Source organism: Sarcophilus harrisii, chromosome 3 (genome assembly GCF_902635505.1).
Source record: "Sarcophilus harrisii chromosome 3, mSarHar1.11, whole genome shotgun sequence".
Lineage (NCBI taxonomy): Eukaryota > Metazoa > Chordata > Mammalia > Dasyuromorphia > Dasyuridae > Sarcophilus > Sarcophilus harrisii.
The window spans coordinates 550496583-550519431 of record NC_045428.1 but is presented as its reverse complement, the minus strand read 5'-3'; the positions used below and the strand labels follow the sequence as shown (position 1 = coordinate 550519431).

The window sequence follows — 22849 nt, the reverse complement described above, 5'->3', positions numbered from 1 at the left end:
TGTTGAGAGTGCCATGCACCGACCGAGAGATACAATTCTCAATGCCTTATGTCTAGTCCTTTCATATCTAACTCTTTAAGAGTTGCCATGGTTGAAAAAAAAATCATCATCAGGTGGCCAGTCCCCTGGTGAGTATCAATTTAAGTACACTGATTAAGTACACCGACCTTGGATGACAGACAAACAGTCCATCCTACCCAGTCTGGTCTCAAAAACTATTCATTTGGATTCTGGATGACTCATAGCCATCCCAAACTTAATAAATCCCCAGTAGAACTCATTAGCTATCCATCCAACAATCCACTTTCCTGTTTTTGCCAAAGGTTATTACCATTCTTCCCTTTATCCAGGTTTATAACCTTGGAGTTACAGATTATGAAACAGAAAGAGGCCTTAGAGATGGTTATCTAATGGTCTGGCCAAGCCTAATCATGTCACTCCCTCCTCAAAAACTTTTTTCCAATCCCTGCTGCCTCAAGGAAAAAAGATATCAGCCTGGCATTCAAGGCCACCACAATCTGGCTCTCACCCACATTTTCAACTTTATTTCATATTACATCACTTTATGAACTCGATTTTCCAGCTAAACTAGGGGGCCCACTTTTCCTAGGTCTTCATCTTCCATCTCCATACATTCATATATGCTGGTTCTAAGGCCAGGAAAGCACTCATCCTCACATTTGCTTTCAGGACTCTTAACTTCCTTCAAGGATTATTATTCAGATACCATCTCCTCTGTGAATCCTTCCCAGCCTCTACAGGTTAATGTTCTTTTCTTCAACTCCAATGTATTATATTTGTATATGCATTAAAACTTTTCAGTTGAATGTAAACTCCTTTATGGCCTGGGACTTTTGTGTTTTTGTCTTTTTATGTCCAGCCTCTAGGCATAATGCTTTGAACATAGGCACTTGGACAGACCACAGGAGCTGGACTAAAGAGGGTCTGGAATCAAAAGGAAGCTCTGCCACTTTCTCCCTGAGAGACCTTGGACAAGGTGGCCCATTCCCCTCTCTGGGCCTTTTTTTCTCATGGGAGGTAATGGAACTTAACACCTGCAAGGTGCCTTCAAGTTCTAATTTTGTGAAACATCCACATGTCATCTACTAACTTGACTAATTGGCCAGTACACTTTACTTTTCTGCACCCTTTTTTTTATCTGCAAAGTGAGGGGTTAAATTAGAATGCCCTTTTAATGTCTCAGCCAATTCTGAATCATAAAAACTTAAATGAAGATAGGTCTGCTGTGGAGTATGACCTTGTTCAATATAAGAAAATCACCTTAAGAGAAAACCTTTATGAAAGTAATAGTGATGAGAAATTTCATACTCAAAATTACTCAACATTGAGACTTTCCCGGAGAGAGTTACTCCTCAAAAAAAAAATAGGTATCAAAAAAAAGTTCTTTGTTCATAATAAGAACAAAAAACTGACATTTAATAAAATGCTTTACCTCAGTCATTTCATTTCATCCTCAACAATAATGCTGTGAGGTAGATCCCTATAAATATCTGCATTTCTCAGGCAGTTAAACTCGAGGCAGAGAAAGTTCACCCTCTGAAGAAAGTACAACAATGGCGCAAAGAACAATCTGGGGAAATATCTTACCAAAACAACTTTGTTTAATTCATCAACCCCAACGCTTTCCTCATTTCTTTCCTTTTTCCTTCCCCTAATCACACCCCCCATTTTACTTTCAGGAATTCAACTTCCTCATGGAGTTCAGAGGCCATGTCATCTAAGACTGACATGACCTTCTGTTGCTGGACAAAACTGTCCTGTACCACCTGTAGGAGGTTTTCTACGTTGGAGTTAAGTCTGTCCAAATAGCGTTGCATAGGGGAGAAGGAGCCCTGGGCAACTTCATCGGCAAGGTGACGTTTCTCCGCCATTTCTGCAGCAATGATGTTCACTGAAGTCCATTTGGTGGTCTGAATGTAGGGGTCTAGTTGACTTTGATCCCCTTGGACTATGGCTTCCTTTGGTGGTCCCATGTTTTTCTGGGATTGGGAGTAGTCTGTTTTTTCCTCAGGCTCTGTAGAAGAAGAGATCAATTATCATGACATTTCAGTAATATCAAAAAGGATGGCAAGTCCTCCTCCTTCCCCCCTTTTAATCTATTATAAGGAACTAGAGTGAGCAAACTTGGGGATGAGGGACCAAGCCACACCAAACTCTTTCTAGTTCCTGAGTTGTAATTCTTTTTTTTTCCCCCTGAGGTAACTGGGATTAAGTGACTTGCCCAGGGTCATACAGCTAGGGAGTGTTAAGTATTTGAGATCAAATTTGAACTCCGGTCCTCCTGACTCCAGAGCTGGTGCTCTATCCACTGCACTACCTATCTGCCCCCTGAGCTATAATTCTTTAAAAAGGTTCCCTCTTAATGTTTACCCAATATGATTTCTTTTCTGATGCATCCCAGATCTTAGGAAGCGCATATCCAGAATATTGTGTGCATTTCTGGTTACCACATTGTGAAAAGAACATTGGTAGGATGGGGAATATTTTGAGGAGGACAAGTAGAATGGTTAATATTTCTTGAGTCTATATTGTAGGAGGATCATTTGAAGGAATTGGGAATATTTAGCTTGGAGAAGAGAAACTTCCCCGAGTATTTCAAACATTCTATAGTTATTTTAAATGTAATTTCTCTTTTACCTTTCTCTAAATAAACAAGCACCTCTCAAAAGAAGAAAAGCAGACTATCTATAGTCATATAAAAATACTCCAAATGGGGGGTGGGCAGAGCCAAGATGACAGAATGCAAGAATTCACCTGAACTCTCCCAAATTTTTCTCTAAACAATTTTAATATCATACCTCTAAATGAATTCTGGACTGGCAGAACCAACAAAGGGATTGAATAAAATAAATTTTCTATCCTAAGACATCTTAGAAGATGAGCAGGAAAGTCTGGGAAGAGAGTGAATCATAGTCCAGAGCAATCACTTCTGGCAAGTCAGCAGAAGACTGGAGCTGCATCACAAATCAGCAGCAAGAACCTGAACCCCCAAACCAGGCATCCAGTAATAGAGCATGTTAGGTACAAGCCAGCAGGAGGCCTCAGTGGCTAATGACTGGGTAGAAATGGCTTCTCGAATTCTCAGATCACAGATGGCAAAGGGTTCAAATATGGTCAGGAGGAAATTGCAGGCGACCCTTTGCTGACACCAATTGCAAGATTCTGCAATTAAGAGGTCATGGGGAATTTTGGAGAGAACAGTGTCAATTCACATGAGGTAGGAAGCCAGTCTTCAGAGAGTTTATAAGAAAACGAAAGGGAAGAAAGTAGAGTTTTGTCTCAAATTTTGTCATAAAAGGGAACAGCCATAAAGGACAATAGATAGTAAGGAATAGAGGGAATAACTAAGTTTTGTGAGGATTGAGGAGACATAGGCATATTTATAGATAGTAGAAAATTAGCCAGTAAACAAAGAGAGGTTGAAGATTAATGAGAGAGTGGGAAAGATAGGGTGGGGGGCAATTTGCTGGATAAGATGGAAGGCAATGAGGTCACTTGAACAGAGTAGTGCCTGGAAAGGAAGATGGTGACTTCATCATGTGATTCAGGAATGAAGGAAGAAATGGTAGCATAAAAAGGAGAGAAGAAGGAGCTCTCAGCAAATAGTCACAATTTTTAGTAACATATAAGGCAGTTTTCAAGCTGAACGCATGCAGCTGAAGAGGAGAAACCATGGAATGTATGCAGAGGGATGAAAAGGTTTGGAATAGCCACTATGGTGAGTGAACTAGTAAATTAGAGATGTGTAAAAAGAATTCAGCAAGGGCCAAATTGAGGTAATGCAACATAAATTTGTAGTGGATCCAGTCGGTTTGGTCCCCAGATTTGTTCAATAGCATGTGCATTGGAGCGAAAGCAAGGAATGGTGGGAGTGATATAAAGCTGACATTTGGCAGGGCAAGACTGTCAACTGATTCAACAAGGGGTTAAGTCAAGCTGGGGAAGAAAGGAGTGTAGCTAGTACGGAAGTGCTGCCCTGGAACGGAACTCAATCAAGGGATTGGAGATCAAGGTAAGGAGAAAGAAGAGGGCTTGGGGTTATAAGGCAGAGCGAGAGATGGAATGATTGTGATCAGATAACTTACTTTCAGGCTCCATCAACATGAAAGTGATGGCAAGATCGAGGTTATTGTCATTTTTGTGAGTTGGGGTGGAAGAGTAGGTCAAAGGAATGAGTAAGTTGAATAACTGTTGGATCATGATATTTGAGAGATTATCATTATCTATGCTAAAATTCTCTAGTAGGAGGGCAGCAGGGGGGAAGGTGAGAAAGACTGTTTGCCAGGCACTCGGACTCTTTGAGGAAAGAAGGGAAGTGACCTGGAGAGTGGTGGGTAAAACCTACTAGAACTGTGATTGAGCGGTTGATATGGATTGAATGACTCTCAGAGGAAGAGAAGTTACTGAGTGATGGTAGTTGAGGGAGAACTTGGAAGTGGCACTGGGAAAAAGATGTATTCCAGATCCCCCTCTTTGACCCATGATTCAAGGGGAAATGAGCAAAAGTACAGCCAGTGCTGATGAAGGAGACCAGGGAGGTGATGTCAGGAGGGAGCTGGCTCTCATTGTGAGGCAAAAAGTGGGAAAAGGTGGAAAAGGAAGAGATTTAAGGTAAAGGTAGATCTGTAATCTATGGAACAGGCATTCCAGAGAGCAGAGGGCAACCGAAGAAGCAGGAAGCTATAGAGTGGGACATTAGGAGAAGTCCATGCAGAGAATGAAAAGGCATTAGGCAGTGGGGAAAATGAAAAGAGGCTTCAATGATAACAGCACAGTGTTCAGAATCACTGGGGAGAAGTTAGATCCAAGTATTAACCTATACTTTACAGAGGAGAAAAACTTAGACTCAGTCTTTTCAGAGAATTTGGATAAAATGTCAAGTATTATTTAATCTTTTAAAATTGGGAAGGTAACTAAGGATTCTGGGTTACTCATAGTAGGAACATGGATTACCTTTATCTTGTCATTCCAGAATGACTATGCCAAAGAAGTTGAAATATACCCTGAAAGTAACTCATAAAAGGAATAAAATCCCCAGGATCAACTTATATAGTGAATTTTAATTCACTTAATGGAGTGTGGGAGGTGTGTGTGTGTGGGTATGTATGTGAAGTAATGGTAGTAATTTGCTTTTACACGTTATATGGTATACTTCTTTAAAAATACTTTTAAAAATTAAAATAATTTTTTTATAATTAATGATATATATATATATATATATTTAAAATGTGACCTACATTTTTCAGTGTATCTCTCCCACCTTTAATTCCCAGGGAGATGTCTTACAATGAGACAGCTTATAATAAAGAATAAAAGAGGGGAGAAAAATAGTTCAGCAAAACTAATTGATGTATTAAAAAAGTTGTCTTATATTATATGCAGTGACTCATACTCATGGGCCCTCCAACTTTACAAGAAAGTGGGTGGGTTGAGGAGTCTACACTAGACTTTTATATGAAACTGGCACCTCTAACACTGTAGGATATAGCTATCTTTTTGCTAATTAAATTACTATTTGAAAGGCAAGGTTGGTTTTTTTTTTAAAGGCATTTTGGTCTCTCTTAAAATAACTTTTTAACTGTCTTGTCCTTTCACAAAGAATTATCTTCACAATCCAAAAGCAATGGTTGTAGCCAAGATGACGGAGGGGAAGAACTTATTTGTGTCAAGCACAAATGACATATACTTAGAGCAATACTTAGAGGCAAAAGAGGTCACACTTCTGCTCTCAAGTTTCTCAGGATTGAAAACATCCACATTCCTCATCCTATCAAGTAGACACCTGGGGCATAGAACAACAGGTTATACTTTTCTTCAAGTTTTACTTGGTGTTTTACTTGTGATAAAATTCTGGGCTGATATAATAACTATTTAAAAATTAGCTTGAAAAGACTCAGGTGGTTCCTGTATAACTGACTTTTTTTTCCTTAAGCAAGAGTCGTTAGGTCTATATAATTTATCAGTGTCAGACAGGAGGAAGGTATAAATTTTATCAGACCAACTCTGGGAGTGATAAGAGAAAAACTTTGTTATTTCAATTAGCAACAAAAAAGCTTTGCTGTCTTCAGGCAAATCTGTGGTTCTAACATTTGTTTCCTGGTGGGAACTAAAGAAGGAGGAAAACAGTCAAGAAAATGACATTGGCCATTCATAAATCAGATCCCCAGTGTCCAAGTCAGTAGGACCTTAAAGACAATCTCCTCAAAAAAGGACAATTTCTTTTAATCTCTATTAGCAGTTATCTTCCTTATCTTCCTTACATCATTCCTATCATGCATTTGTTTAGCATCTGCTTGATACCAACCATGGTGATAAACCTATCAAGGCTGTATATTACAATTTTGGATGGTTCTGTTAGGATGATCTTTATTACATTTCAATACAATCCAAAAAGCATTTACTAAGTGTCTACTATGGGCAAGGCACTGGAAAAATAGAGACAATGAAAAACAGCTTATGTTCTGTGGGTATGTGTTTGTGTGCTGATATTGAGAAAGAGAGAGAGAGAGAGAGAGAGAGAGAGAGAGAGAGAGAATAAATAATACATGAGCTGGGCCTTAGGGATTCAAAGAAATAAAAAACAGGAGAGGATGCATCCCAAGCACAGAAGACAGACTGCAAAAGCATGGGAGAGAGCTGAAATGCCAAGTTTGGGGAACAGCAAGTAAACCAGTTTGGCTGGAATCCAGAGTGCATGAAGAGAACTAATATGCAATTATGCTGCAAAAATATCTGGAGATCCATATGATAAGGAGCATTAAGTGTCAAACTTACTATTTCATGCATTCCAGAAGCAATAGGGAGCCATTAATGGTTTTTGAGCAAGGGAGTGACATGATTCAATTTTTGCTTTAAGGAGATTATTCTGACATCTATGTGGTTAGGATAGAATGGAGTGGGGAAAGCCTATAGAGATTACAGAATCACAGAATTTGAAAGCTGGAAGAGACCTCAGAAGCATTTTAGTACAATCATATAGGTAGTATATGCACAGTTTCAATTATAAAGTTGTGGCAATAATAAAGCCAAAAGGGGATAAAACAGTGACAGTGGAAAAAGGGATGGTTGTAAGGAATGTAATTGACAAGACATGTTATTTGACAAGATGGCAAAGATTAAGTCAAAATCTCTCTGTAACTTCTATTCTTTGTTCTCACTTTCCACAAGGCAAGTAGAATAAGATTCTCTCTGTTAATCTTTCATATTCTTGTAGAGAGTTAATTAGTTAGAGAATTGAATAGGGGCAAGCTAAGTAGCACAGTGGATAGAACACTAGGCCCGAACTCAGGAAGATCCATCCTTCAAAGTCATCTTTATAGACTAGCTATGTGAACTTGAATAAGTTATTTAGCCTCTGCCTGCATCAGTTTCTTCAACTGTAAAAAGAGCTTAATAATATCATCTGCCTCAGGATTGTTGTAAGGATCAAATGAATAATATTTGTAAAGTATTGTAAACATAATAAGCACTATATAAATGCCAATTATTATTATTATTTTACTAATATTATTATTATTAATTGTGTTTCCTGTCTTTTCTTCTTCAAACTAAACATTTTTAAATTTAGGTCAGAAAATTCCAGGCTCTCCAGATTTTCCACAAACAAGACAAAATTGAGCCTCAGCATGAATGAAGAGCAGAAAAATAAATAAAAGAGTTGGAGTAGAACAAAGATTGGAAGAAAGAATCCAGGATAGAGATTTGGCTCCTGTGAAGAATAAATGCCTACAGGATAGCTCCACTGAATTATCAAGCAGTGATTTGCTGGGATCAGCTGGGTTGGGAGGTAGCCTCTGTGCCAGCCATAAGAGTTTTCACTTCCTAGACAGGAATAAGGTGTCTAAGTTTGCTGAGATACTTAGCAAGTATCTAAATATCTTAGAACTTAGAATACTAAGAAGAAGGAACAAGCACATGCTCTGGTGAGTGCAAAAAAAAATGGGGGCATGGATGCTGCCAGCTTTTGGCACTTACAGGAGGATGAAGTTCTTGGTTTGGGGTTCCAGGCCACAGGGAGAAATGAATGAGGACCTGAGACCAGACACACCATACCTCATGTCCCATGACTAGAAGTGATTATACCAACAGTTGCTATAAATAAAAAGAGGAGCAGGCAAGGCAGAAAGAATTCAATCATAGAAAGTTACTATGGGAATAGAGGAGACTGCTGTTCACATTCAGACAATACTGAAACAAAAAACAACAAACTTCTGCCCCAAAGAGGAACATTAAATGGTCACTTGCCTCAAAAGGATCCATGGAAGAATTTAAAAAAGACTTTAAAAATCAAATCAGAAAGATCTGAGGAAAAATATGAAAAAGACAATCTAAGAAAAACAAAAAGATTATGAAAAAAGTCAACCAACTAGGAAAGGAGACCCAGAGTTTTAAGGAAGAAAATGACTCTTTATAAATTAGAATTGGACAAGGGGAAGCCAGTAAAGTTATGAGATCAAGAAGTAATAAAACAAAATAAAAAGAATGAAAAACATAGAAGAGTAGGGGTAGTAATCATTTATCTCAGACAAAGCTGAAGCTAAAACAGATTTAATCCAAAGAGAAAAATAGGGAAACCCTTATATGTCAGCCATATTAATCAATATTGTTTTAGATAATATTGTTTAGAATATTTAAAATAACTAGATATTGCAATATTGTTGTGAGGTAGGAAATGATGAGTTCATAGATTTAGAAAAATAGGAAAAGACTTGGACTTATGATAGATGGTGTTAGCTATTTTCAGAGAAACAGGACAAACAAGCATAGTATGACCTTACATAGATGTATGCAAATGTCTATATGTATAAATGTTAAATGGGAATATGTTGGCATGATACATAAGGGTATACATATGCATATAAATAAAGATGTGCAGAGAGACAGAGTGGTGTAATGATAAAAGGCCAACCTGAAGCCCAATGAGTTAAAAGTGATTGTCCAAGGTCACCCAAGTGACAGGTCCACATCCAGTATAGGTCCACTACAAATTTCATTACAGATTCAGAGTTCCTCCTATTATACCATGCACTGTCTCTGAAAAGATGTGAGCAATTTGATTTGTATTATAAAATACTTTTATTGTTCAGTCATTTCAATTGTCTGACTCTGTGACTCCACTTAGGGTTTTCTTGGCAAAGGTACTGGAGTGGTTTACCATTTCCCTCTCAGGTTCATTTTCCAGAGAAGAAAACTGAGGCAAACAAGATTAAGTGACTTGCCTAGGTTCACATAATTAGGACCAAAGGATAGAAATTACAGAGTAGATTTTTATATCAAGAAAAAGATTAACAATTGGAGTCATCATGATGAAGAGAACTTCTTTGTTTGGTAGAATGATGTAGAGTTAACTGGAGAGGTCTTCAAGAGAAAGCTTGGATGGCTATTTGTCAAGAATGTGTCATTCTTTAGCAGAAGCAGAACTAAAAAAATTCTAAGGTTTCTTCCAGCTCTGGGATTCTATGTTTTTACTGTTCTGACTAGTGAACAGAATAAGCTTCCATGGGTAAATGGTCATGCAATGGTGATCACAACCCAACTCATTTCAGGACATCCTGGCTTGGGGTATTTAAACCCAAACTCCTCTCATAGGTGGGAACTTACCCTAGGACAAAAAACAAATTTTCCCATATCTCCTAATTTTTACAAGCTCACATCTGACCTGATTTTTTCACAACATCAGATAAGGGTCGTTACCTAGCAAGAGAATGTTCCCACCTTCTTGGGGGCTCCTGCTCCATATAAAATGGACCCATGTCTACTTAAAAAAAACACTGTGAATGAGAGAGTTTTTCTGGTCAATCTCTTCAAAACTGTGATCCCCTTAGAAGTTAAGACAGGAGAATAGGAAAGCTCACAAGGTAAGAACAAGTAGAGAGACCAGGAGATAGTGATTAATCCGTGTCCTATCTCTTTTTGTTATTTGGTTGTTTCAGTTATGCTCAACTTGGGCATGAGACCCCACTTGGAATATTCTTGCAAAGGTACTGGAGTGATTTGCCATTTTTTTTCTCCAGATCATTTTACAGATGAGGAAACTGAGGCAAACAGAGTTAAGTGACTTGTCCAGGGTTGCCCAGCTAGTGTTTAAGACTGAATTTGAACTCATGAAGCTGATTTTTCCTGATTCCAAGTACAGTGCTCTGTTCACTGTACCACCTAGCTGTGCATCCTATCAGTTATCCTTCACTTAAGAAGAGCATCATGGTTTTATGGAACCAGCACTGAAAGGGATCCTGAGAGGCAATTTAACTTAACCCCTATGGAAGCCTGACTCTTTTATAGAACCTTGGTTGTTGTGTCCTACCAGGTACAGCTACATCTCTAAAAGAATTGGAATGCCTTTGCTGGTTAGGGGGCAGGAGCTACCTTACTCAGGGTTATGCACTGTGTGACAGTCAGTAATGGTGGTTCTTTTTCTAAAATTGAGTCTTTAAGGTAATTCTTAATCACATAGATTCTTTTATGTTCCATAAGACCTTAAATAAGAATTTTCCCACCATCATGACAATAGAAAGTAAGTTCTGTGAAGGGAGGTACTGTTTCATGCTTGTTTTTATAATGCACTTAAGACAGTCCCTAGTACAAAGTAGGCATTTCAATAAAAGTTTGATTTTCATGAACCTTGTGCATTTGTTCATATAAGAAAAAAAGATTTGGGGCTCAGAGCATTTCCCAAGGGCCTGCAAACTTTGCCAAATTTTAAATAAATAAAAAAATAAAATAACATTTTGAATAAATAAATAATAAATTTTGAACAATAAAAATAGACTGGATATTTGAAAAGGGAGTTTCAGTGATCACCTGTAAGTATTTGTGTGTTCTTGGGGTTTTGTAGAACATTCTTCTCTGATCTTTTGTGTTTCACTTCAGGTTTGTGACGACGACGATGAATCTTATTTTTCATCTTTCCTATAGGATAGTAACAGAAATCAGATCTTGCTCTCTTGTTCTCTTTATGCTAAAGAAGCAGAAGAAATGCTGAGTTTTACCCAGTCCCACAATCATAGGCTGGAGTCAGGAGATCATGTGATGGCTTCTCCAGTCTTCCACTTCAAGGTGACCCTGTCTGAACTTCCCAACTGAGGGTACTGGAATCTCTGAGACTTCTCAAGAACTGATTGATATCTAACACAATGATGGAAAAACTCATGTCATCCTTAATTAAAACTATTACAGAGTGGGGGAACCCTAGGAATGTGTTTACTGTTTTGTGTCTTCTGTCTCACCTCCAAAGAGGTCAGCCATAGTATCTGTCTCCTTGGGGTCAAGGTGGCCTAAGACCCATGGCTCTGTTCCTTGCTCAATCTGTATGATCAAGGCCAGGGTGAGTCCTGGGATTCCTGTTCATAAGAAGGGGAAAGAAAAGAAAAAAGAAATAAGCATCTGTTACTTCCACATTGGTATATTTGTTATAGGAGATGGGTGTGATTTTTTTCTCTTGGGCTTTCATTATTTTAAGAATATCATCATAACTTTATTTTTGTTCCTCATTCTGCCAAAACCAAGATCAGAGCATATGAACCTATAGCTTGTTATAATGAATTACCTCCTACAAAATACACAAGCTTCCTTCATGGGAAATAGATGAGGCATTTTAAGTGATACAGTTTCTGCCTAGGATAAGGATAATTTCTTAGTTCTTCTTACTGGGGTTGGATATTTGATCTACTTGGACTTTCTGAATTCTAGGCTCTTACTTGCCTTTAATCCCTTTTCACCCTGTTGAGCTTCTGGCTCCCCCACACACTGCCTTTGGCTTTACTTGGTTCAAAGTAAATTGCTGACTCTCTATTCTCTCGCTATGATCTCATAGTTCCCAGATTTTAAGTCCCCAAGGCAACATAGTGACAACATGGTCTAGTGGAGATCATGGGATCCCAAGACCTTTCAGGATGTGGGGTTTCTGAGAGGTCAAAATTATTTTCATAGTAATATTAAGATGCTTTAATTCCTAATATAGTAAATCAATCTCTCTCTTCATATATATAGATGGACAGATAAGTCATATAGATAGCTATAGCTACAGATAGATATAGGTATAACTTGCATAAACCAGCGATCTTTGGAGGAGGATTAAGAGTATAGAAGGGAACTAAGATCTAAAAGTTTGAGAACTGCTGGTCAAATGGATATTGGTCTAATGGCCTCAGAGTCAGGATGATCTGGGTTCAAGTGTCACCTTTGACACAAGTCTGACCTTGAACATATCACCTCTCTTTTCTGCCTGGGATGCACTTCTTGCTTAGCTTCATTTTGTAGAATTCCTAACTATAGCAAAACTCAGCTTATGTGGTAGCATACAGGAAGCTCATGTCCATCTCTCTAGTTACTAGTGCCCTCCCTTGGATGATTACTTATCACATACTATATACACACGCGTATATACACATTTGTATACACATATGTACACACATATATACGTATATATGCATATACACATATAGTATTTAATTTCTCGTGTATACATTATTCCCCTTCTCCAGTAGAATGGAAATTCTAATACAGATCTTGATCTTGACTGACATTTTTGGGTAACTAAAAGAGAGGGACATTATATATATACCATGAATGGTATAGCACCTTCCAAAATCTATGAAGAAATAAGAGGGGAAGGATAGGTGGATGGGAAAGCAAAGGGCGAGGGAAGAAGACAAGGAAGGGATTCTTGGGTGGTAGAAGGTTGAGTAATAGCAAGCAAGCTATGGAGCAGAATCTAATTAAAGAATCAGCAGGAATAAGAAAGAAGTGTGTAATGTGCAAAAATGTTTGTGGCAGCTCTTTTTGTAGTGGCAAGAAACTGGAAATTGAGTAGATGCCCATCAGTTGGAGAATGGCTCAATAAACTGTGGTATATGAATGTTATAGAATATTATTGTTCTATAGGAAAGGACCAACAAGATGATTTCAGAAAGGCCTGGAGAGACTTACATGAACTGATGCTGAGTGAAGTGAGGAGAACCAGGAGATCATTATACATGACAATAGCAAGATTATACAATGATTAATTCTAATGGACGAGGCTCTCTTCAACAATGAGTTGATTCAGGGCAGTTCCAATGGTCATCCGCACCCAGAGAGAGGACTATGGAACTGAGTGTGGATCACAACATAGTATTTTCACTCTTTTTGTTGTTGTTTGTTTGCTTTTTTTCTTTCTCATTTTTTCTTTTTTGATCTAATTTTTCTTGTGCAGCATGACATTTGTGGAAATATATATAGAAGAATTACACATGTTTAACATATATTGACCAGCCTCATGGTGACCGTCTAGAGGAGGGGTAAGGAGAAAGAGAGGGAAAAAATTTAGAACACAAGATTTTGTAAGGGTGAATGTTGAAAATTATCCATGTATATATTTTGAAAATAAAAAACTTTAATAAAAAAAGAAGTGTGCATATTTTTGTGGTGTATGTGTATATGTGTGTGTGTGACTGTGTGTTTGGGCTAGCTTTTGGAGGTCTTCAGATTCAGCCTGAGTCCTTGGTCTTAGTGGAGAAGTGATGAAAGCAGGACAGTCACCATGAGGCTGGTCAAAGATGGAACGTCTCATTTCCAGTCCTTCCCAACCTTTAAATATCCTATTACAATTACATCATTTCAGCATATTGAATGTGTGTGAAGTAGAGAAATATTACATCACCATGCTAAGTACTAAGTATATATATAAATTAGAGATTTATTATCTCATCAATTCCAGTTAGTTAATGCCTTGTTATAAGCATCCCCATTTCAAGTATATTTCTCCAGAGTACCGACCCTCTACAGTGTGTATGTATGTATGTGTATATCTACATATGTTTACATAAATATATCTTTTCTTAATGGGAGCTTGCTTGGGGGTGGTACTGGGGATGAAACAGAAAAAAGGAATAAAGTATAAATAAGGTATGTAGCAGAGAACTAAAGAATAATTTACAAGGAAGTAAAGAAAAAATGGACAGTTATGAATATAATTTCTTCCATTTATATATATATATATATATGTATGTATGTGTACATATAATATATATTTTCTTGATCTGGTAATTTGCTGTTATATATTTTGAATCCTCCCTTGTATTCTTTTGGACATATGACAATGTTTTCTTTTGCTTCCTTTATTTTGTTTTGTATTTCTTTTCTCTTTTTCTTGTTTTTTTTTTTTCTCTTTTTTCAAATAAATTAAAAAAAAAAGAATTGCCACAGAACTGGAAGATCAGATGAGATAATGGATATAATGCTCCAACAAAGTCCCTTGAAAAGTTAGTGATTAAAATCTATTATCTAACTAATTATGCTATTTGAAGATAAGAAAACTTTGAGACTCAGGGAAGCTTAAAGGAAAACATGTACTTCAAAGCAAACTTTGAAAAATTGGTGTCTTTAAACTCTAAAGAAGCCATATTTTTAAATTAATCTACTGACTCTTATAGGTTTTAGTGATAAATTCAATAGCTTTTAATTCCATATTCCATGTCCTTTTAGATATTTTTTTTCTTCTTCCTCAGTGATCTCATCCATTTCTATGGAATCAATAACCATTTCTATGCAACATTTTTCAAATCATATATATCCATCTGTATATTTCTTTATTGAACTCTATCTAGTCCCATTATCTCCAACTGCCTTCTAGATAGCATCCTCTTCATGTTCTGTTGTCGCCTTAAAATCAACATACATAAAACTGACCTAACTTTCTTCCTTAAACTCATCTTGCATTCAATTTTTTATTTCTGGTCTTTTTAAATTCCTACTTCACCAACAAAACTGTCAATGTAATTTCCTGAAAGCACAGATCTGACCATGTCACTCTCTTGCTCGAATGGCTTCCTATGGAAGAATAAATATAAATACCCTAACTCAGCATTTAAGAATTTCTACATTCCGGGTTTTTTATAGCCTTATTTCACATTGATGACCTTAATATACTTCAGGGTTCAGCAGTACTGGACTATCCATTATTTCTTGTACTGACATATATTTGCCAAATCTGGGCTTTGTATTTTTAAAAAAATCACGTTTATTGCTGTTAACTCTTAATTCAATCTTGCATCATTGAAGCTAACATCTCTCATATAAAGGTTTCTCTGGTCTCCCCAGCTTTTAGTGATTCACGACCCTGCTCACCCAAATTACTATTTTATATCTACAAATAAGCATAAGATAGAATATAAAGACAAGAAAGGGGCGCTGAGGCAAAATTTTCTAAGACTATTAGAGAAGGGAGGAGATCAGGGAAGGTTTCATAGAAAAAGCACCTAAGTTGGACATTATCATGGAGCCCATGCTCTGGTGTCACATGTACAGAGGGTCAGTTATCCTGGGGTTTCTCATTAATAAAATCCCCTCTCTGGCTCATTTTGTTGCCTTCATCCAGATAATTATTGCATTTATTTTGCATATATTTTATACATACTTATTTTGCATATATTACTTCGTCTCCTTGCCATTCCATGAACAAGGCAATTTATCTTTTGGCTCTGGGCATTTTTTTTGACCATCCTCCATGCTTGTCACACTCTTCCTCCTCATCTCTACCTCTTGGCTTCCCTGGCTTTCTTTAAGTCTCACCGTGTACAGAAAGAGTTCCACAGGCAAGTAGGTGGTGCATTGTATAAAGTAAATGGGTCTAGAGTCAGGAAGACCAGAATTCTAATAAAGCCTCAGATATTTATTAGCTATATGACTTTTGAGCAAGTCTCAAACTCTGCCTCAGTTTCCTTTATTGTAAGATAGAAATAATAACATCATTTCTCACAGGCTTGTTGTGAAGACCAAATGAGATACTTATAAAATTCCTAGCACAATGCTTGGCACTTAGTAGGTACTCAATAAATATTTATTTCCCCTACCCTTCTAATCCCTCTTAATTCTAGTGTCTTTTCTGTTAATTATTTCATTTATTCTGAATAGGTGTTTGCTTGTTGTCTCCCCCATTGGATTCTGATCTCCTTGAGGGCAGGAACTCGTTTTTGCCTTTCTTTGTATCCTCAGTACTTAGAGGAAGGTCCACAAATGTTTCATGTTGCATATATTTTCAGACTTTTTCAATGATCAGTTATAATAATTTCACTTTCTTTATCTTAAATTTATTATGTGATATGCGAGGGGTCACTAAGAGAGGAGAAGAGAAAAAATCTATATTGATGTGACATAACAAAAGAGCAATAAAAACTTATTTTAAAAAATCAGTTCTGTACATATGTTAGTCTCAGAGTGCAGACTAGGACCCATGAGATGAAATTGCAAAGGCAATTTACCTCCCCACCTGCGGACCCCCTGTGTCTAGCATTTTGGAGAACAAGGGCGAGAGCTGAGAAGGTTAGGTAGTGGAAGGGGGTGCTTTGAAAGGTAGTGAGTTGCACAACCCTGGAGGTATTCAAGTACAGTTTAGATGCTGACACTTCGGGATGCTAAAGACGGGATTCTAGTTCTGTTACGGGTTAGGCGGGACCTCTGGAGATAGAGACCCTCGCTTGGCATCTTAACTCGACCCTTCTCTTCTAGCTATCATCCTCCTCTCCCTGCTAAATCTGGGATCGGGTCCGTCAATCAATGTTGCCATGGCGCCCGACTCAGCAACCCCAAGACCTGCTCCCTTGATGGCATCGCTGCATCCCTCGGGAGAACCCAGCTGGTCCTCTACCTCAGGGTTCGTGGTCATTGGTTGTGGAAGCCGTCCTTGCAAGACATCTGCCATCTCAGAGAGAGAAGGAGAGCAGGAGCGGACCACAAATCCCACGATCACCCTCCTGGACTCTTTGACAAGTTGGGGAGGGACCATAAGAAAACCTTTTCCTTCTTACGCAAGATGAAATTGCTGGCCGGGGTTGTTCTTGGGGCGGTGGTGATGTCTCCTCGCCCCGCCCCACGGTTTGGAGATTGAAGATAGGGCGTTGGAATGGATAGAACGTTGGATCTGATTCAAATCCCAACATTGAGATCCTTAGCGACAGATTGACCTTTGCTGGAGACATCTTCCTGAGCTCTATTGCGACGCTCAGTGGCAGAGTGAGCGCTCACAGATGACACCCCAGATCCAGCGAAAACTATAAAATGGATTGAATTGCCCTGGATGGAGCCTAGAGCAGCCAGGAAGATGAGTTCAAATGAAGTCTCAGACTCTTAGCTAAGTGATACCCAACAAGTAATTTCCTCTGTAAAAAATGTAAATATTTACATCTGTAAATGTAAAAATATGGTAATAATAAAATGAGAGCATATTGTTTAAGCACTTTGCAAACATTTTTAAAGCATTAAATAAATGATAATTATTATTAGATTGGGAGCTGGAAGGAATCTCAAAGGTCATCTAGTCTAAACTCATTTTACCTAGAAGGAAACTAGATTTGTCTAAAATTTTTGCTGGACTGCCTGTTCATTGCTCTTCCCTTAAGTCAATAAACATTTATTAAGGACCTTCCTAAGTACTCTGTGCCAGCCCCTGTGTCAAGCTAAACGAGCCACAGAATGAGATAATGATCTGTGAGAGGCTTGGCAAAGCTTAAAGCACTATAAATGCGAACTCTTTTTATTTAAAATCCATAAATCATAATATTATCTCAGATACTGTATACTTCTTAGCACCAGGATGGCTGAGTCCCTTCACTAGGACCCATGACAGAATCCCATTATAATAGTTTGAAACTGTCTCCCTCCATGGCTTGACCTGCAAACTTCTCCATCCTCTACCTCCCCACCAAATCAGGCTTTTATTAAGCACCGAGGATACACTGGAAATACAAGTAAAAATATAAAGTTCCTCCTTTAAGAAATTTACCGTCTGGGGAATAAAACATAAAGAAGAGCTAAAAGAAGATGGGAACTTGGAGGTGAAGGCTGGGGAATGAGAAGCAGAGCAAAGAAAGGACTGAAGAACGACTGGCCTTGACCTTTCCTTAGCACGGTGGTTCACCAGTGGGAGAAGGAGACCAGCAGGGTGAGGGATATTCTGGGGTGTCAGGGCTTCAGGACTGAGGGAACAGTCCTAACCCTAACCCTCAGTCCACCTAGCCCAGGCAAGGTGTAGTTAGAAGCCCAAATTAATAACACTTTTCCTAATGGAATAGACACTGACAGTAGTGACAAAGGTGCTGATTCAAATCCCATTTCTGCTGTGTGATCTCTAATAATCCTTCTGGATGGTCTGTCTGCACATCAGTAAAATGAAAGGGCTGACCATCAATTGGAGAATGGCTGAACAAATTGTGGTAGATGAATATTACGAAATATTATTGTTAAGTAAGAAATGACCAACAGGATGATTTCAGAGAGGCCTGGAGAGACTTAAACGAACTAATGCTGAGTGAAACGAGCAGGGCCAGGAGATCATTATTTACTTCAACAACAATACTATATGATGATCGATTCTGATGGACGAGGCCCTCTTCAGCAATGGGATGAACCAAATCAGTTCTAATGGAGCAATAATGAACTGAAGCAGCTATGCCCAGCAAAAGAACTCTGGGAGATGACTAAGAATCACTACATTGAATTCCCAATCCCTATATTTTTGCCTGCCTGTATTTTGGATTTTCTTCACAGGCTAATTGTACAATATTTCAGAGTCTGATTCTTCTTGTACAGCAAAATAACAGTTTGGTCATGTATACTTATATTGTATTTAATTTATACTTTAACATATTTAACATGTATTGGTCAACCTGCCATCTGGGGGAGAAGGTGGGGGGAAGTAGGGGAAAAATTGGAACAAAAGGTTTGGCAATTGTCAATGCTGTAAAATTACCCATGCATATAACTTGTAAATAAAAAGCTATTAAAAATAAAAAATGTGTATAAAAAATAAAAGGGCTGAGATACATGATTTCTCAAGTCTAAGCTACAAATTTATGATCCTGTGATCTCCTATTGCAATCCATAATGCTGAGAGATGAAAGGGTAGGACAGTGGTGTCAAATAGAAATGGGAAGTACTAAACTATACAAAGCAGCTAGATGGTGCAGTAGATATGGAATGAAAAACATCAGAGTTTAAATGTAACCTCAAGATATTTATTAATTGTATGACCACGGGCAAATCACTCAAACCCTTCCTGCAAAAAGACTTGAGAAAGAATTTATAGCAAACTACTTTGCCAGTATCTTTGCCAAGAAAACCTCATGGACAGTCGGTCCAGGGGGTCACAAAGAGTTAGACACAACTGAATAACAATAAAGCCATATGAAGTTCCCTGGGGTTGCATATTGACCTGGAAAATAACATATTAAAGTTACCTATTTTTTATGTAGTTAGTTGATGATGTGAATTAAGTACTGGGTCTGGACTCAGTAATACATGAGCTCCAGCCTCAGATATTACTAATCTGTGTGATCCCAAGCAAGTCACTTAACCTCTCTTTGCCTCCTTTTCCTCATCTGTAAAATGGTGATAACAGCACCTACCTCCCAGCATCATTTTGCGTTTGAATAAGATAATTATAGTAAAGTGCTTAGCACACTTCCTGGCACATAGTAAATGACATGTAAATGTTAGCTAGCATTAGCTGTTATTGTTTTCTTGTATCTCTTTTTTTGTTAAATATTTCCCACTTATAAATAGAGTTAATTGGTCATCATCAAATCCCTGGTGGAAGTGAGGAGTAGGATTGGAGAGATCAGATTTGCTCACCCTTTTTTTTAGAACACTTCTTGAATCAGCCTTTCAGGAAAAGGAGCATATTGGGAAATTAATTTTAAAAAGTTATTTTTTTACATCTTTTATTTCCTACTGTGTTTTTTCTGCGACCCAGAGAGCCATTCTTATAATTAAAAAGGAAATAAAGAGAAAGAATAAATTCTATGAAATTACCCAACATATTGAAAAAAGTATCGTGTTATAGTTCACATTTTACATTTACAGTCCCTCACTTCTTCAAAGACATTGTGGGAGGGCTTTTCTCATATCTTTTCTTTCTGGGCAACCTTGCTCATTATTATTTTTTGATATTCACTTGTGGTTGTTTTATGGTATTTTTTCTAATGATCTCCTTTTAGTCATTGTGTATATTGTTTTCCTGATTTTACTTACTTCACTTTGCCTTAGTTTATATGGGTTTTATGTTTTTAAAATATATTTATAGTTTTTACATATTCATTGTGTTCATTTTTTACACAGTACTTAGTTCATTATACTTATACCACAATTTATTTTAGCTACTTTCCAATCAACAGACATTGATTTACTTTGTTTTCAGTTCTTTGAAACCATAAAAAGTACTGCTATAAGTATTTTGGTATAAATGGGACATTTCTTTTAGTCACTGACCTCCTTGAATATATGCTTTATAGTGGAATCTCTGGGTCAGAGGATATGGATATTTTAGCCACTTTCTTTGCATAATTACAAATTATTTTCTGGAATGATTGGTTTTCTGAGGCAATTGGGGTTAAATGACTTGCCCAGGGTCACACAGCTAGGAAGTATTAAGTGTCTGAGGTCATATTTGAACTCAGATCCTCCTGACTTTAGGGCTGGTGCTCTATCCACTGCTGCCTAGCTGCCCCTTGGAATGAGTTTTTAAATCACTTCTCAATTATATGAACAGTATGTTGACATAGCTTTCTTTCTACAATCTCTCCAACATTGACTCTTCCTATATTTTGTTATCTTTTTCAATTTGTTGAGGAAGTGAAACTTCAGTGATGCTGTGACTTTCATTTCTTTTATTATTAGTGATTAGGAGCATTGATCTATAGACTTAAAAAAAACCTAGCTTGCTATATTTCTTTTGAAAGCTCTTCATAAACTGGAAAGATTTATTTGAACTGATGCAAAGTGAAATGAACACAACTAAGAGAAGATTGTTCACAGTAACAATAGCATTGTAACAATGATCAAATGTGAAGGACTTTGCTGCTCTTAAAGATAGTGATCTAAGACAATTCCAAAGTTCTTATGATGAAAAATATTATTCATCTCCTGAGAATTGAAGAACTCTGAATGCATATTGCAGCAGGTAGTTTCTTTTTTATTTCTCCTTGCTTTATTTTGACAACATGGCTAATATAGAAATATGTTTTGAATGACTTCGGATATACATAGCTATCATATTGATTGCTTTCTTAATAGATGGGAGAGAAGGAAAGAATTTGGAACTCAAAAATTTTTTAAATGAATGTTATAAATAAATCAGAGATTAAAGCAAACAAAAAAGCTGTTCATAACATTTGACTTCTTATCATTAAAGAATAGCTTTGGATATAATATTTCTGTCACTTGTCTATAAATTTTGGATGTCAGACTTTTAAAAAATATATTTGAGAAGCAATTCTCCTTATCTCACAGGTAATACAACAGTATTAAAAAAAGATTTTCATGATTAAATTTCAATATAATTGGTTTAATTTGTAAGCTTATATATTTTATTTTATGCATATAAAACATAACTCTGAGAATCATTCTGCCAATCTGCCAAAGGAACCTATCACATACAAAAAGTTCAAGAACCCTTGCCCTAGTTGGAAGAATAGGCTTGATTAAAAGAGTGAAGCTGAAGTAAAAGAAAAGAATGTTAAAATATAGGTTTAATGCCTAAGGACTTTTCTGGCTCACTGGCTAATTATAGCTTCAGGTCTGAATCACAGAAAAGCTAAGATATGTTCTGAAGCTATGAGTTAAAAGAGATGAGATTTCTATGGGAAAAAGGTTGCAACATAGCTGTAATTCAGTGGTGACACCCAGAAGTTGTCAGAAGAGGAGACCTAGTAGAGTATTCGAAGTGAACAACTTAATGAAAATATTATGGCCGGCTCAAGGACAATGCAACATGTTATTAACTGGGGGATTTTTCAGAAGTAGCATAAAGGATTAGTACCACAAAAATATTTATTCGGAAAAAGAGTAGTAAGCTAATCATATAAAGAAAGAGAGCTAAAGCAAGAATTCTTTGGGCCATACCTCCCTATTTCACTAGATAATGAAAAAATGGTAAGCACCTGTGGAGTTACTCTGCCCTCCAGCTTTATGGGTGGGATATATATATATATATATATATATATATATATATAACATATATATACGTGTGTATATAATTTCACATCCCCACCTACTACACATATCTATATACACACATATATACATCTATATGCATAGAAATACACATACATAGGTATTTACACATATGTAGACATGCATTTAAAACAATATTAATATAACTAACATAAGGTAGATTTCTGTCTTGAGTGAATCTTTAAGTTTAACTTTGTCTGAGATCAATGATCACTAGCCCTACTTTCTCCCCTAATAAATTCTACTCTTAATTCTTGTTATTGTGCTTGTGTAGAACTTTTGTTTCCTATCCCTGCTAACTCTTCTGCTTTAGTTCTGCTCCTTAACTTGCCTTGCTTTTACTTAACCTTCCCCTACCCCTGGATCCCTCCATTATATTCTCCCCTTATCTTTTCTCTCCTTCTTTTTCCAATTACCATTAATCTACAGATCTTATCCCGCTCCCATTAATTTAAATATCCTTTTGTGCCCCACCTTATCCTATGCCACCCTTTACCTCCCAAGATATCACTTTCCCATTAATCTACACACCTTGTCTCACTGCCATAAATCTATACACTATTATATAGTGGTGTATAGTATAAATCTATACACCCCACCCTTATCTTATTCCCTCTTCCCTTATTTCTTTATAGATTTTTGAGGGTGCTATACCTTTGATGGTGTTTGTATATATATATATATATATATATATATAAAATTATATATAATTTTTCCCCAAACTACCAGTCTTCCTCCTCCTCTGATGCCTTTATATCAGTTCTTTCTCTATAGCTCATTTATATAGCATAGTTACTTTTTTTAAAAACCTTTTCCTTGACAGTTTTCCTTTTAAGAGTTAGCT

General features: G+C 37.1%; 1 protein-coding gene across 1 annotated transcript; it reads right to left on the bottom strand.

Annotated features, from left to right (window-relative positions):
- Nucleotides 1–1604: 1604 nt before the first annotated feature.
- Nucleotides 1605–19201, bottom strand: LOC100917678. Its single transcript, XM_003765488.2, has 6 exons — nucleotides 19116–19201; nucleotides 17780–17782; nucleotides 16806–16918; nucleotides 11247–11360; nucleotides 10822–10929; nucleotides 1605–2035 (listed from the first exon to the last, which is right to left on the bottom strand). The coding sequence occupies exons 1-6, from the start codon at nucleotides 19199–19201 to the stop codon at nucleotides 1677–1679; spliced, it is 783 nt and encodes a 260-aa protein (XP_003765536.1). The 3' UTR covers nucleotides 1605–1676.
- Between the last annotated feature and the right edge of the window lie 3648 nt (nucleotides 19202–22849).